At 42.0% G+C, this 15,947-nt stretch overlaps 1 protein-coding gene across 2 annotated transcripts in view; it reads right to left on the bottom strand.

The window, feature by feature from the left end:
- LOC23687387 (solute carrier family 23 member 2) overlaps positions 1 to 1,283 on the bottom strand; it is a 57,367-nt gene extending 56,084 nt beyond the window's left edge. The window contains exons 1-2 of one of the 2 annotated variants that reach the window (XM_021850246.1): positions 1,038 to 1,283; positions 856 to 966 (exon numbers count right to left, since the gene is read on the bottom strand). In XM_021850246.1, coding sequence (XP_021705938.1) covers positions 856 to 966; positions 1,038 to 1,064 — 138 coding nt within the window. In that variant the 5' untranslated portion in view covers positions 1,065 to 1,283. The remainder of the gene's footprint in view (positions 1 to 855; positions 967 to 1,037) is intronic. The other variant, XM_021850238.1, reaches the window with a different exon arrangement.
- Between the last annotated feature and the right edge of the window lie 14,664 nt (positions 1,284 to 15,947).

Here is a 15,947-nt window from a genome sequence, read left to right as displayed (position 1 = left end):
TACAGTGACTTCCGATAAAAAAAGACCGATTTTTTTTTTATTTTCAAGAGAATATATCTCAAAAACTAAGAAACATACATCGCTTAAAATTTGACAGTAAACGTTAAATTCTCTAGATTTTCAAGAAAAAAATGAGAACAGCAATAGCCCCTTTGGTCTCGAGGGCTTCAAAACACGAATTTTTTTGGTTTTTTTTTCAATAAAAAATCATTTTTTGTGAAATTTTATATTATTCTTGAAAAGTCAAAATTTTTAGCTTCATTTCGTCCAAGAAAATTGAAAATCGGTCAAGCGCTTCAAAAATTATGATTATTAAAACATCTTTATCTCGGATAAGGAACAAAATAGCGAATTTTCACGGAATTCGGTGAACCACAAAATCGATTTTTCATGGAATGGCTGAATATAACTATTTCACATTTTTATCCTACTCAAGTGATATTGTTACCTCAAGTTTACTTCCATAATCACGAGAATAGTAACGGGAACTTTACCTATTCTAGCGGAAGTCCGTTCACACAGAAACTGAATTTTGAAACATGAACGTTATTAATTCTAAATTCCCTTTTATATATCTAGGTAATGCAATCCAAGCCAACCGCCATAAACCTGTGTCATCCATAGCTCACATGGAGACGCAAGGTGGTTCATTATATCTCCCTTAATGCAAAGAAGAGCCTTTATCCGGAGATCGTGTTTGGAACAACGATAAGAGATTTCAATCCATCTAGCCAAAACTGTTTGCCATTCATTCGTGTCATTTGTACTTCGGTATTATTTATAATATTCTTGTCTATTCACGTCATTAATTACAGATTCATGGCACGTGGCTTGGCAAAGTAGACTAGTTCATACCTGCAAAGCCATAAAGATGCTGAGGTACCAAGGTGGCGCATCGTCGATCCCATAGTTAATGTCGGCGCCTCTTTTTTGGGGTGACTTTTCGGAAGCATTCATGTCCACATTCTGCAACGACACAATGCACCGATTTCGGTTAATAATCGCCCATACACTTCCCAAGCACTTGTATCATTTACCACTGCACCAGTTTCCACCATTTCCATTGCTAAGTCGCTGAATGAGAGAGTAAGCACTGTTTGCTAATAGCTTCAATCACGATCGGTTAAAAGATGAATTGAATTGAATTAAAATTAGCTCCTCTATTCCCGGCTCGCAACGAATCGGAAGAAGATGTGGACTTGGGCGAGCCTCGAACTCAACTGCTGCCGAATCGTTTTCGAGCAGCATGAGTTACTTAGGGAGGAAAAGCTTCGAACATATGTGTTGGACGCGCGAGAAGCACTCTGGTATTAAACAATCCAGCGACGAGGAGTCATTCGGTTGCACCGTGGTCGCGATGGGGTTTATTGTGCAACCGAAGGCGATCGAAATGTGAACTAAAACGGTGCGTGGCTTTGCTACACAAGTTGGTTTTGACGTTGGATAACGTCTTACGGCAGCATACTGGGGTACAATTTCGAAAAACGAAAAATCGCTCGCGTCATGGAAAGTGGTTAGATTTTGACTGTTAATAACTTACTAACGCCCGGATAGATTTTCAAGATTCTTGCACCAATCGATTGGAAATCTTTCTACGAATCTACTCCAACAATCAAAACTATTAATTCTCATGAAAAATTGGGAAATAGCGAGGTATGTCTTATTTTTCATAGAAAAGCATATTTTTCTTGTGTATTCCTGACACAGACATCATTGCGCGATATCTTAGCCACGTCATTCAAATGGAAACATCCCTTTCGGTATTCTTCTTACTTTTCTTTATTATCTCGTGTTCAGTCGAAGCCAACCAAATTCCACTTCACGTGCACGTGCATGATCGAATTTTAATTCAATCGTCTTCGGTAATCTTTTGGTGTATTTCTGTCTAAGAATGGAATGAAAACCCAGTTCGATCGTTTGTGAGTACCACCAACTGTCCTTTTCAGGACGACAATTTAATTTTGAAAAAAAGTTATGAGAATTTCACACCGTGAAGAGCGACATTACTGGTGAATGGATGTGATGGATTCATATTTCGGACAGTCACTGCAATCACTCATCAGGGTCAAAAATAGTGCTTTTCGAGAATCACAGAGCCAAGCAATCAACTTCCCATCGCGCTCGCGCAGGGGCCGCAGGGCAATTGTCGACATTGTGTGCATGAGAGATAAATTGCGGACCGCACTACATCCCGGTTTGCCTCGCATTTAGCGATGAATGAATAATGCCGTTGTCGTTGTCACTAACATGCATGCCAAAGCGATTAGTATCAACTTGTCGAATTGAAAGCTAAAACTTATCAGCAACAGCTTTGTTGATGATTTGATTTGGTAAGAAATTGTCGATCGAATCCAACTTGTGGATCAGCAGCTCCTTCGAATTCGGGTAGCGACGGATCTCACGCAGAGCGACCGTTCCTGGCCGATAGCGATACGGCTTCTTGACTCCTCTGATGGCTGGGGCGCTCTTGCGAGTGACTTTCGCGGCCGGCTGCTTGCGAGGGGCCGCTTTCTACCAGTGGACTTACGGGCAGTCTGCTTGGTAAGAGCCATCGTCGTAGTAGTGTTCTCTGGACGGATTGAAACAAACGAATGATTGAATTTGCGCGGCTGCCGGTCCCTTTTATGACCTTCTATTGCGAGCGAGCGAGACGAACAGTGAACAGCGAGCGAGCAAGAAGAATTCATCCATCACGTACCGCATAAAAGCAGCCGAGCCGGCGGCCGAGCATCAGTTTTGTTTCAATCGTTGCCGAAGATAGACCGTGGTTTACACGGCCTGACAAGGGAGCTCCAAGCGTCATCGCAAGGTTTTGCGTGATAACATCCATTGCATCATCGCCAAGCCCGCCATCCGCCGTGGCGACGTCAAGCATAGCTTCGGTCTGATCTATGAGAAAACCCGCGGTGTGCTGAAGTCATCCAGAATTCTGTCGGCTACGCTCTGAAGAGGCAGGGCCGTACGCTGTACAGATATGGAGGTTAAATCACCCCAACCGACACCACAATTCAAAACTACCACTGAATCCACTAAACCTGAGCATGGAATGGTGATCAACGATATCCTCACCCAACCGTCCTTTTCAGGACGACGATTTAATTTTGAAAGTTGAAATAAGTTCTGAAAATATTTCTACCGTTAAGCGCAACATAACTGGCAATAATGACAGCAACAGAACTGTCGGTGAATTAAATAATAGTTTTGGTGAAATTTTTAGTGATTTGCGGTAATCATTTTACCAAAATCAGTAAAATTCCACTAAAAATTACAATCATTAAGCTGTTGCAAATCTAGTGTCCGGTTTGTGAAATTGCTGGCTACGAGATGACTGAAGAAAATCAGCCCAAGCCGCTTCTTCAAGCGCCCATCGTCATCGCCATCGTGAACCTTATCGGGTGAAGAGGATTTCAGCCTGTTTGCTGGCAAAATGTGTCCTTGTTACTCGATTCTCACAGTTCAATCGGCCTTTTTCAGGGCCAACAAATGTGTACTAAAGAGTTATTTGTGTAATATTTGCTAATGTGTTTTGCAAAAATGGTCATTGGCATAGTAAGCTCTCAGTTAATAGCTGTGGAAGTGCTCATAAGAACACTAAGCTGAGAAGCAGGCTCTGTCCCAGTGGGGACGTAACGCCAGAAAAAAGAAGAATTGACAAAACGACAGTTTGAGAATGTTTCAGAGGACGCTGCTGCAGTGCTGTCGGAATGCAATATATTTTCTATTGTTAAGGAATGATTCAAATATTTCGTAACCCAAAATCAATGGAAAAGAGTTGTTTTGAATTAATTGCTCCAAATTAACAATGTTTAAATATACACTTAAAATTCAATTCTTCAATATAATGGCCTAAGCTTCTGGATACGTGTAAAGTGATTATTTTGTATTAACACAAAATAATAACACACAATGTTCATAATAAATCAGAATTGACATGCAACAAATAGTGTGAAAATTAATTGGATTTTTAGCAGCAGAAATCTTCCATAAGTTAGTGACGGTCTCAAGCCTGGAAATAGAAGAGGCTAACGTTATCCAACGTCAACTTGGCGGTCGTGACTTTCATTATTGTTTTAGTTATTTGTTTCTACATCAATTAACTTGATAAAACCTCGTCAACAATATTTCGCTAATTAACTCGGTTTAATAATCGCTTTTCTCCATGTTCGACTGCGACCCACGCTCTCCAGGTTCTGGTGCACCTGGTCAATCCACCTAGCTCGCGGCGCTCCACTCCTTCTTGTTCCGTCCGGATTCGAAGCAAACACCATTTTCACCATCTTTGTCCGACATTCTTGCAACATGCCCTTCCAGCTTAAGGCACCTTCAGGATACTGGGTTCGCAGTAGATAACCGTTCTCTTGGACCTCAAGAGCTTGCGGAAGACAAAAAGACGAAGAGCAAAAGGTCGAAAAAAAAGTAAGGACAAAAGGTCGAACATCATTTTCCAAAGAAGGAAAATATTTCCAACAAGCAATTAATGTTCGACCTTTTGTCCGTTTAAATAGGATCACTTGAGCAGAATCTATGACAAAAGGTCGAAAGACAAAAGGTCGAAGAACAAAAAAAAGAAGGAACAAAAGGTCTAAATTCACTCAATTCCAACAAGCAAATAATTGTCGACCTTTTTTACTTTCGACGTTTCGACTTTCGACCTTTTGTCCATAAACCCTTGGGCAATCTCTGAAAATATGCCAACGATCGATAGAACTGTAATATACGCCGAAAAATATAGTTAACAGGTCGAGGCGACAAAAATTTGCCTGTCTAGTGTTAGCAGTGACCAACACTACAACATCTAGCCGTTCAAGACCGTTAGGCAACGATTCATCGTTTCGATTGTGTTGATCACACATATCTATCCATCTTTTCAGTTCATTACTTTCGTTAATCCCTTTCACTATAAGTATAGACTTAATGATAAAGTCATGCGGTGATCATACCTTATAAATGTAAAATGGTCACAATGATTATAAAAAAAAATCTTTATTTTGATATATTACATGTGTTACTCAAATGTGTTTACTGTTTGTGTTAGGAGTTTGGTAGATGACAAATTACGGGTATAAAATCATAAATCATCAATATTAACTATTTTTAAAGTTATAGGGCAAGGATGTTGTTCATTTTTTTTATTTCAAAATTAGATCCGTATAAAACATTAAGCCTACATTGCACACTGGACCAGGAGCTGAATTTAGCCAGACAAAACCTGTAGCGCTTTAGGAGTGCTTTTTCGGTTGTTGTCAAAGGAGACTTATCTTGGATTTGTTTGTTATTTGGTTTGATGATAAAAGTTAGTTGGAAATTTCGCCGCATAGGTGGGGCTGCGATACATTTTTTTTTTATTTTGCGTTCTAGAGCTTTCGCGTTTACAAGAAAGTTTTGAACCGTGTAAAAATACGACAAGTTGTCGAGGACACCAAAAATGTACAAATCACTTAAATTTTTCGTTTTTTATAATTTTTGGCACGGTAAATGGCTGGGCATTGCGTACCATTGGTACCTCGCGTACCTGCAGGAATAAAATAGAACCCTTTGTGCGGTTCTTAGCCTCTTGCCCAACAACTCCCATCCCTACCTCCTCGTGGTACTGGCCGGGGTACGAGTAACCTTGGGGAAGATCGGATAACCATCCCCGGTGGGAACTTTGGTCGTATGCTGACAAGGAAGGGAGGGTTTGCTTTTGCTTATGCTTCTGTCAACCTTGAGCGTCTGTACTCCATGTTAGGAGCATCTCACAACAGCGTCTGTTCCCCATGTCAGGGGCGGCTGATCATCGTCTGAGTGCCAGATAAGGCCTCTAAGCTAAACTGCGCACTATGGCCCTCCGAATATTTAGGGGGAATGGTACTCCGGAAATCTAGGAAGTTGGTGTCAGGCCCTGCAAGCCAGCCGTAAAAACACATCAGCACAGGAACATCAACGAGAGAATACGGACCGGAAAAATCGGCAAAGACCACAGCGACGGAAATGGACTAGCGATTGGAAACTCGGTACGTAGAACTGCAAATCTCTCAACTTCATCGGAAGTACTCGCATACTCTCCGATGTACTGAAGATCCGCGGTTTTGACATCGTAGCGCTGCAGGAGGTGTACTGGACAGGTTCAATGGTGCGAACGTTTAGTGGTAATCATACTATCTACCAGAGCTGCGGCAACACACGTGAGCTGGGAACAGCTTTCATAGTGACGGGTAATATGCAAAGGCGCGTGATCGGGTGGTGGCCGATCAATGAACGAATGTGCAAGTTAAGAATCAAAGGCCGATTCCTTAACTTCAGCAAACGTGCATAGCCCACACTCCGGAAGCACTGATAACGACAAGGACCCATTTTACGCGCAGATCGAACGTGAGTACGGCCGCTGCCCAAGCCACGACGTCAGATCATCATAGGAGATTTGAACGCTCAGGTTGGCCAGGAGGAGGAGTTCAGACCGACGATTGGAAAGTTCAGCGCCAACCGGCTGACGAACGAGAACGGCTTACGACTGATGTATTTTGTCACCTGATCGTCGGTGATCGAAAGGTGTAGTATGTCCTGCCCAGCGTATCCTTCCAGCTTTAGCTACCTTCACGGTACTGGGTTCGCCGTAGAGTTCAGCGGTCTCATGATTCATCCTTCGCCGCCACACGCCGTTCGCCTGCACGCCGCCGAAAATCGTCCTTAGCATTCGGCGTTCAAAACCCCAAGAGCTTGCAAGTCCTCCTCGAGCATAGTCCACGTCTCATGCCCATAGAGAACTACCGGCCTTATGAGCGTTTTGGTGCATTTGGTGCGGGGTGAATCTTTCTTGACCGCAGTTTCTTCTGGAGCCCATAGTAGGCACGACCTCCGCCGATGATGCACCTTCGTATTTCCCGACTAACGTTGTTGTCAGCCGTCAACAAGGATCCGAGGTAGACAAACTCGTCCACCACCTCGAAGGTATCCCCGTCTATCGTAACACTGCTTCCTAGGCGGGCCCTGTCACGCTCAGTTCCGCCAACCAGAATTTAATTTGTTTTGACTCATGTTGCTACGCGTTTAAGGCGGGTTCTCCCAACAATATCCATGTCGTCCACGAAGCAAACAAATTGTCCGGATCTCATGAAAATCGTGCCTCGACTGTTAAGTCCGGCTCTCCACATGACACCTTCAAGCACAATATTGAACAACAGGCACAAAAGTCCGTCGCCTTATCGTAGTCCTCATCGAGACTCGAACGAACTGGAGTGTTCGCCCGAAATCTTCACGCAGTTTTGCACACCGTCCATCGTTGCTCTGATCAATCTTGTGAGCTTCCCGGGAAAGCTGTTCTCGTCCATGATTTTCCATAGCTCTACGCGGTCTATACTATCGTATGCCGCCATGAAATCGATGAAAAAATGGTGCGTAGGGACCTGGTACTCACGGCATTTCTAGAGGATTTGCCGCACGGAAACGCCGTCGATGAAACCTGCTTGATAACTTCCCACGAACTCGTTTCCAATAGGTGATAGACAACGGAAGAGAATCTGGGATAGCACTTTGTAGGCGGCGTTTAGGATAGTGATTGCACGATAATTTTCACACTCCAGTTTGTCGCCCTTTTTGTAGATAGAGCATATATCGCCTTGCTTCCACTCCTCCGGTAGCTGTTCCGTTTCCCAGATTCTGACTATTAGCCTATGCAACCGGCCAACCTGTCCGGGCCCATCTTGATGAGTTCGGCTCCGATACCATCCTTGCCAGCGGCCTTGTTGTTCTTGAGCTGTTGAATGGCATCCTTAACATCCCCCATCATGGGAGCTGGTTGTTTCCACTGTCCGATGTGCTGACGTAGCCATAGCCTTCCCTGTCCTGACCTTCTGTGCCTGTCTTCTCTGCGCCATTCAAGTGTTCATCGTAGTGCTGCTTCCACCTTTCGATCACCTCGCGTCCGTTCGTCAAGATGCTTTCATTCTTATCCCGGCACATTTCAGCTCGCGGCACGAAGCCTTTGCGGGATGTGTTGAGCTTCTGATAGAAGTTCCGCGTTTCTTGAGAACAATACAGCAACTCCATACCTCTTCCAGGCGGCGGTTTTTGTCCCGGAATAGGCGGGTTTGCTGTTTCTGCTTCAGTCTGTATCGTTCCACGTTTTGTCGCGTACCTTGCTGCAGCATTGCAGCCCGCGCTGCATTCTTCTCCTCTAAAACCTCCCGGCACTCTTCGACGAACCAATCGTGTTTTGACTACCATTCCACATATCAGACAATGCTTTCGGCAGCTTCGTTAATGATTGTCCTCCAGCAATCCTCAAGAGGGGCCCTATCGAGCGCGCCCTCATTCGGCAACGCTGCCTCAAGATGCTGCGCGTACACATTGGCGACATCTGGTTATTTCAGTCGCGCTAGATTGTGCCGAGGCGGGCGTCGTTGATGACGGATTTTTTGGGCGCAGTTTCACCATCACCAGGTAGTGGTCGGAGTTGTTAGCGCTACGATAGGTTCTGACGTCGGTTATGTCGGAGAAGTGGCGTCCATCGATTAAAATGTGGTCGATTTGCGATTCTGTCTGCTGAAGGTGATCTACAGGTGTACCGATACGGGAGGCTGTGCTGGAAATAGGTGCTACGAATAGCTATATTCTTGAAGGCAGCAAAATCTATCAGTCGTAGGCCGTTCTCGTTCGTCAGCCGGTGGGCACTGAACTTTCCAATCGTCAGTCTGAACTCCTCCTCCTGGCTAACCTGAACGTTCAAATCTCCTATGATGATCTTGACGTCGTGGCTTGGGCAGCGGTCGTACTCGCGTTCGAGCTGCACGTAAAATGCGTCCTTGTCATTATCAGTGCTTCCGGAGTGTGGGCCATGTACGTTGATTATGCTGAAGTTAAAAAATCGGCCTTTGATTCTTAACTTGAACATTCGTTCATTGCATATCACCCATCACTATGAAAGCTGTTCCCAGCTCGCGTGTGTTGCCGCAGCTCTGGTAGATGTTATGATTACTTCTAAACGTTCGCACCATTGCTCCTGTCCAGCACTCCTCCTGCAGCGCTACGATGTCGAAACCGCGGATCTTCAGTACCTCGGAAAGTATGCGAGTGCTTCCGATGAAGTTGAGAGATTTGCAGTTCCACGTACCGAGTTTCCAATCGCTAGTCCGTTTCCGTCGCTGTGGTCTTTGCCGATTTTTCCGGTCCGTATTCTCTAATTGACGTTCTTGTGCTGATGTGTTTTTACGGCTGGCTTGCAGGGCCTGACACCAATCCCCTAGATTTCCGGAGTACCATTCCCTCCAAATGTTCGGAGGATCATAGTGCACAGTTTAGCTTAGATCCTTATCTGGCACTCGGACGATGATCAGCCGCCCCCGACATGGGGAACAGACGCTGTTGTGAGCTGCTCCTAACGTGGAGTACAGACGCTCCAGGTTTGCAGAAGCAAAAGCAAAAGCAAACCTCCCCTTTCCTGTAAGCATACGACCAAAGTTCCCACCGGGGATGGTTATCCAATCTTCCCCAAGGTTACTCGTACTCTGGCCAGTACCACGAGGAGGTAGTTGCTGGGCAAGAGGCTAAGGACCGCTCAAAGGTGTCTATTTTATTCCTGCAGGTAACCGAGGTACCAATGGTACGCCATGCCCAGCAATTTACCGTGCCAATATCAGTCTTAATACTGAGGCTAAATAAGGGTGGGATTAGAAAGATGTAATTTAGTTTAATTTTGACCTTCATGGTTTCGCATTGTATGTTTTACACAGTGTATTTTGTACTTTTCGTCTTTGGTGACTTTTAAGATATACCGATCTGGTTTTTTCGTTGCTGGTCTTTTTAGTGCTGAACGAATTATTCCAAAAGAGTTGTCGTGCACTGCCTAACAAAGGGCCTTCGGCTGGTTGTGGGCAGTGATGCTAATACTCATCACAACATCTGGAGCATTTCAGATATCAATTTGAGAAGCTCCAGTCTGATAGAATACTTTAGTAGTACAGATCTTGGATTATTTATTATAGGCAATCGCCCAACCTCCATGGCATCTAATAGAGAAGAAATGTTAGACTTAATGCTCTGCTCGAACAGAATCAGTCACGAGTTGAAGAATTGGCATGTATCAGATGATGAATTATTATCTGACCATTTCTGCATCTTCTTTGAACATTTAAATGTAAATTCGCAGACTTTGCATTTGCAAACTGGGAATTGGTTGTGACCAAATTTCATGGACAATCTCCGTCTATAGGAAATCCTAGTGATTTGGATGTTTCCACTTTTGGTGAATTGGGACACAATTGTCCTTGCTTCGAGTGATCTGACAATTTCTTGTCACTTTCCTTACAGAAAATTTTCCACACAACTCCCTTCGTAGGAAGAGTTGAAGTCTGAAGTATGTCAGATAGTCAGGCTGCTATAGAAGCTTCTACTTTGGCCAACTCAAGGACTGTATCATTAGTGCAACTGAAAGATCATGGAAAAATATGTTGAAACCTTATATCAATTCAAGTTGACTTGCGATTCATAGCAGTGGAAAAAACTGGATATCACTGAAGCTAGAAACTTCCGGGATAATTGTAAAACTACTTTAGAAGTTGAAGATTCTTGGTAAATGGTTTCTCTCCTCCTTTCTTCAACAATTCCGCCAGCATTTTCAGTCTTCCCGAACAGAATTCGTTCAGAAATTCTCCAAAATATAGGGGAACATGGTCCAATTAGGACCTAGTTACAGTTTTTTGGTCATATATTTTCAGTACGTTTTATGTTTCGTGATAGCCTGATTCAGCGCGCAAAGGACACAGTTTATAGACAATTTTAACAAGAAATCATGTACACATTCCAACAAAAACTTCTAAAAATGCTTAAGAAAAACATAAAATGTTCAAAAATAAAACACTTTATTAAAGAATCGAAGCAGTTTCATCAGAAATACTTATAAAAATCTTAGAGAAACTTCTGGGGCAATTCTATAAGGAAAAAATCTAAATGAAATTCCTAAGGAACTTTTACAAAAATTTCAGTAGCTGTTCCTGCAAAACATCCAGAAGCTGAAATTATTATGTGCTGCGAAAGCTGTGACTTTTTTCTATATTTATGCTACGACCTATAGCTATGTGGGTACCCTATTTTACTGTAATTAGAAATTTTGAGAATCCGGTGGTAAATGTTGATGAAGTTACTTTTACCCAAACAGGCTTTGAAATGAACTCAATGTATCGTTCAAGTTATAAACGGCAGTGTCGAGACACGTGTGAGAAAATATTGATCTAGAAGTTGCCTTCCGCACACGAGTGAGAAGCAGCCTCACATATTTGTCAACTGAAACCACTGTGGGCACGCGTTGGCTGAATGGACGCATGGAAGATCTTCGTCGATGACGATGATTACGAGTGGGTATATTCTTGCTCGCTAATTGTAGTTGTAGTAGCAGTTTGGCGTTTTATTTTCCTGACAGTGAATTGCGGCGGGGTGATAAACGAATTGTATATCGCTATTTACTGACACTTGCATCAATTAGATACACAGAGATATATAAACAGTATAAGGAATTGTTATTCCCTGGAGTGTTTGATGTTGTCTTTCAGCAAATCTAGATCAGTCATGGGAAAAGTACTGATACGGTAGTGGTCTATTTTTCCGTACACTTTGTTTACGGGCATCTTGCACATGCTGAATGTATTTTTAATTACTCGTATTAACAACCGATTAGATCATATCTTCATTGGCCTAGTGTCGATCACTATGCACAAATCTGTATGTTTGAGAAACTTTAGAACCTTATGATAATTATTTATATATTTGTTTAGAGGATATAGTCCGTGTGAATTAGGAGTATTTGATTGACAAGTAACAAAAAGCTAGTAACACTTTTTTTTCAATTTCTCATCGTAATAGGCTGTTTTTCATCACGCCAATATGTCATGAAACGGCCTTCTTTCCTGCACTAAAGTATGCAGTGCGGGAATAGTCATTACGCAACTGCAACCAGTACTGTAATGATTCATTTCGCAACTGTTTTGAGTTGCGTAATGAATCATAACACAACAATTATTCAGAAATTGTTAAATAATGGTAAATGCATTCCTATATAATTTCTGATACCCTCAAGTGGTCTTCTACGAAATAGCAAAAACACGGGCTCCCCTGACCGTTATTATCAGAAAAAAATCTCCATCAAATCTGTGCTCACCAGTCGTTTTCTATAGTTAAGGTGCATGTCTGGGTAAAATTTTAAAAAAATCGTAGGGCCCGTTTTGAAGTTACGCCCTTTTGATTGTATTAGTCCACAATTTCAAAGGAAACCTGAGATATTTAAACGGATTTTTATTATCCGTAATTATCTGAAGAAATAAACCAGCAAAATTTGGTTCAAAATAGGTGTTTTTAGTTATTTGTAACCTCTGAGCGCAGTTTCGAATGAGATGATCGTCTAAATTTTAAGTTACGCCCTTTTTAAGTGTAACTATTAAAATCACTAATTTTAAATAGATTAATTAAGCATGTTCAAATATTTTCAATGCCACATTGCACTTACATGCCGTCAAAGTAATTCACAATTGACTGATTTTTCATAGGCTCAAGCGATATAAGGCATTACGGAGTAATGTTATTATTAGTCATAAAATATTGTTATAACCCAACTAGGTAGCTGCCCCTTGGCTGTTCTGGCTAACTTTGTACTGTCTAAGAACTTAAACTCCTATCGCTGAGAAATGCACTATTGACCAACATATGGCACTCTAGAGCACTATCAACATTTATGTGATCATTTGTAGCATACATAACAACATTCAGATTTTACACAAATCTATAATTTTACCTGCGCCTTTCCCGGTCTTTACGATCTCACAAACATGTAAGAGTCCTGGATAAATACAATAGTGAAAGAATTATATAAATCAATTGACCCATTCTCAAGCTAACTCGTGAAAATAAGCCTCAATACTTGAAATACTTTCAAGAAAAGTAATAAATATTCGGTACTGTTTGGATTCTTTGGTTTTATAATCGTTATACTTGCAGAGCTCAATTTTACATGTCTTCCTTAAAAATCGAAACTCAAATCAAACCTCTCTTGAAAAATTAATTAACTCATTACGCGTGGTAAAGATGGACAAATTATGGGTGAAATTATGAAAAAAATCCACGTGTTCGGCTGGGATTTGAACCCAGGACTCTTGTATGCTAGACGAGCGCTTTACCAACTAAGCTACCGAGCCACTTGGTGACCCAATAACTGAGTTGGTTACAAGTTTAGAATTCAAATCCCTACAGACCACGCGGACCCCTTTCATAACCAATATCCATCCATCTCTTGTTCCTACACACGCGGAGCGAGCGAGTGCGATTTATTTAGTGTTGAAACTGTTTGCCTATCGTACCTACTACATCGCTTCCACAACAACTGTATTGTGGAAGAGTAAAGATGTGGGAAGGCTATCAACGTGTCGTTCTCACTCAAGTGACGACATGACTACTACAGAGAGGCAGTACACTCTAATATAAACTGACACTTATATTGAGCTGTTCGGTAATCCAATCCGCATGGTTATTAAATTAATTAACTCATTACGCGTGGTAAAGATGGACAAATTATGGGTGAAATTATGAAAAAAATCCACGTGCTCGGCTGGGATTTGAACCCAGGACTCTTGTATGCTAGACGAGCGCTTTACCAACTAAGCTACCGAGCCACTTGGTGACCCAATAACTGAGTTGGTTACAAGTTTAGAATTCTTTACTCTTCCACAATACAGTTGTTGTGGAAGCGATGTAGTAGGTACGATAGGCAAACAGTTTCAACACTAAATAAATCGCACTCGCTCGCTCCGCGTGTGTAGGAACAAGAGATGGATGGATATTGGTTATGAAAGGGGTCCGCGTGGTCTGTAGGGATTTGAATTCTAAACTTGTAACCAACTCAGTTATTGGGTCACCAAGTGGCTCGGTAGCTTAGTTGGTAAAGCGCTCGTCTAGCATACAAGAGTCCTGGGTTCAAATCCCAGCCGAGCACGTGGATTTTTTTTTCATAATTTCACCCATAATTTGTCCATCTTTACCACGCGTAATGAGTTAATTAATTTAATAACCATGCGGATTGGATTACCGAACAGCTCAATATAAGTGTCAGTTTATATTAGAGTGTACTGCCTCTCTGTAGTAGTCATGTCGTCACTTGAGTGAGAACGACACGTTGATAGCCTTCCCACATCTTTACTCTTCAACAATACAGTTGTTGTGGAAGCGATGTAGTAGGTACGATAGGCAAACAGTTTCAACACTAAATAAATCGCACTCGCTCGCTCCGCGTGTGTAGGAACAAGAGATGGATGGATATTGGTTATGAAAGGGGTCCGCGTGGTCTGTAGGGATTTGAATTCTAAACTTGTAACCAACTCAGTTATTGGGTCACCAAGTGGCTCGGTAGCTTAGTTGGTAAAGCGCTCGTCTAGCATACAAGAGTCCTGGGTTCAAATCCCAGCCGAGCACGTGGATTTTTTTCATAATTTCACCCATAATTTGTCCATCTTTACCACGCGTAATGAGTTAATTAATTTAATAACCATGCGGATTGGATTACCGAACAGCTCAATATAAGTGTCAGTTTCTCTCTTGAAAAGATTCTACCCCATAACCCCAACACATAGCCCCGTGATAATGGATTTAGAAGTAATACCATTCTAAGAACTGGAACGAGGTTATGCTCTTCACGTTCATGGTATTCGGGGTAATGGGATTCAGAGGGGAATAATTTAAAAAAGACTTAACTACCAGTTTTTGTTACTAGAAAACACTGTGCCTGTGAAGTAAGAACTCACCCGCTGCTATAACCAGTGAAGACAAACGAAAATAAATCCTACTTTGCTAAACAAACTCTTCATAGGTGACATAGTTTTACAATTTAAAATTCCAATAAACAAAATAATAACGGATAATCTAAACATAGTTTTTTTTTCATTTTGAAACGCTGCTTCCTACATCGTTAATTTGATTGTATTCCCCATCCTGCTATCCATAATCGAAAACTCAAGTCCGAAAGTATTCTTGACTTCAATTTGCGCTTCGATATACAACATGGATTACATGTGCAATATTCTAAATCATGCGTTCATTGCTTCACCAAACTATTCAGAGCATTGTTGTATAAAAACTAATTTGGTTACATGATGAAATTGGCTTCGTAATGCCTTATAGCACTTGAGAAGTTACAAATAACTTAAAACACCAAATTCGAATCAAATTGTAATGGTATATTTCTTTAAATCTAATAATCACGGCTATTGAAATCTCTCTCTCTCTCTCTCTCTCTCTCTCTCTCTCTCTCTCTCTCTCTCTCTCTCTCTCTCTCTCTCTCTCTCTCTCTCTCTCTCTCTCTCTCTCTCTCTCTCTCTCTCTCTCTCTCTCTCCTCTCTCTCTCTCTCTCTCTCTCTCTCTCTCTCTCTCTCTCTCTCTCTCTCTCTCTCTCTCTCTCTCTCTCTCTCTCTCTCTCTCTCTCTCTCTCTCTCTCTCTCTCTCTCTCTCTCTCTCTCTCTCTCTCTCTCTCTCTCTCTCTCTCTCTCTCTCTCTCTCTCTCTCTCTCTCTCTCTCTCTCTCTCTCTCTCTCTCTCTCTCTCTCTCTCTCTCTCTCTCTCTCTCTCTCTCTCTCTCTCTCTCTCTCTCTCTCTCTCTCTCTCTCTCTCTCTCTCTCTCTCTCTCTCTCTCTCTCTCTCTCTCTCTCTCTCTCTCTCTCTCTCTCTCTCTGAGCACTTTATTAGAGAATTTTTGGCGTTTCTACTAAGAGCGTTGAAAAATCTTTTCATCAAACAGAATTCACATGATTTTGACTATATAAACAAGGTTTTTCGAAATGCTTTGTGACGAAAATTATTTAATTTCATCAGTTTTATCTTATTTTGCTGACAAAAGAATAATTTGTGAAAATTGTATGAATATTCTGTAGGAATTTGCATATGTGTACGGTGAATGGAGGCCGCACGGTGACTGGTGACTTAACGGTAGTTGGAAATCTC

The sequence above is a fragment of the Aedes aegypti genome, chromosome 1 (genome assembly GCF_002204515.2).
Source record: "Aedes aegypti strain LVP_AGWG chromosome 1, AaegL5.0 Primary Assembly, whole genome shotgun sequence".
Classification (NCBI taxonomy): domain Eukaryota; kingdom Metazoa; phylum Arthropoda; class Insecta; order Diptera; family Culicidae; genus Aedes; species Aedes aegypti.
This window is presented reverse-complemented; position numbering and strand designations above follow the sequence as displayed.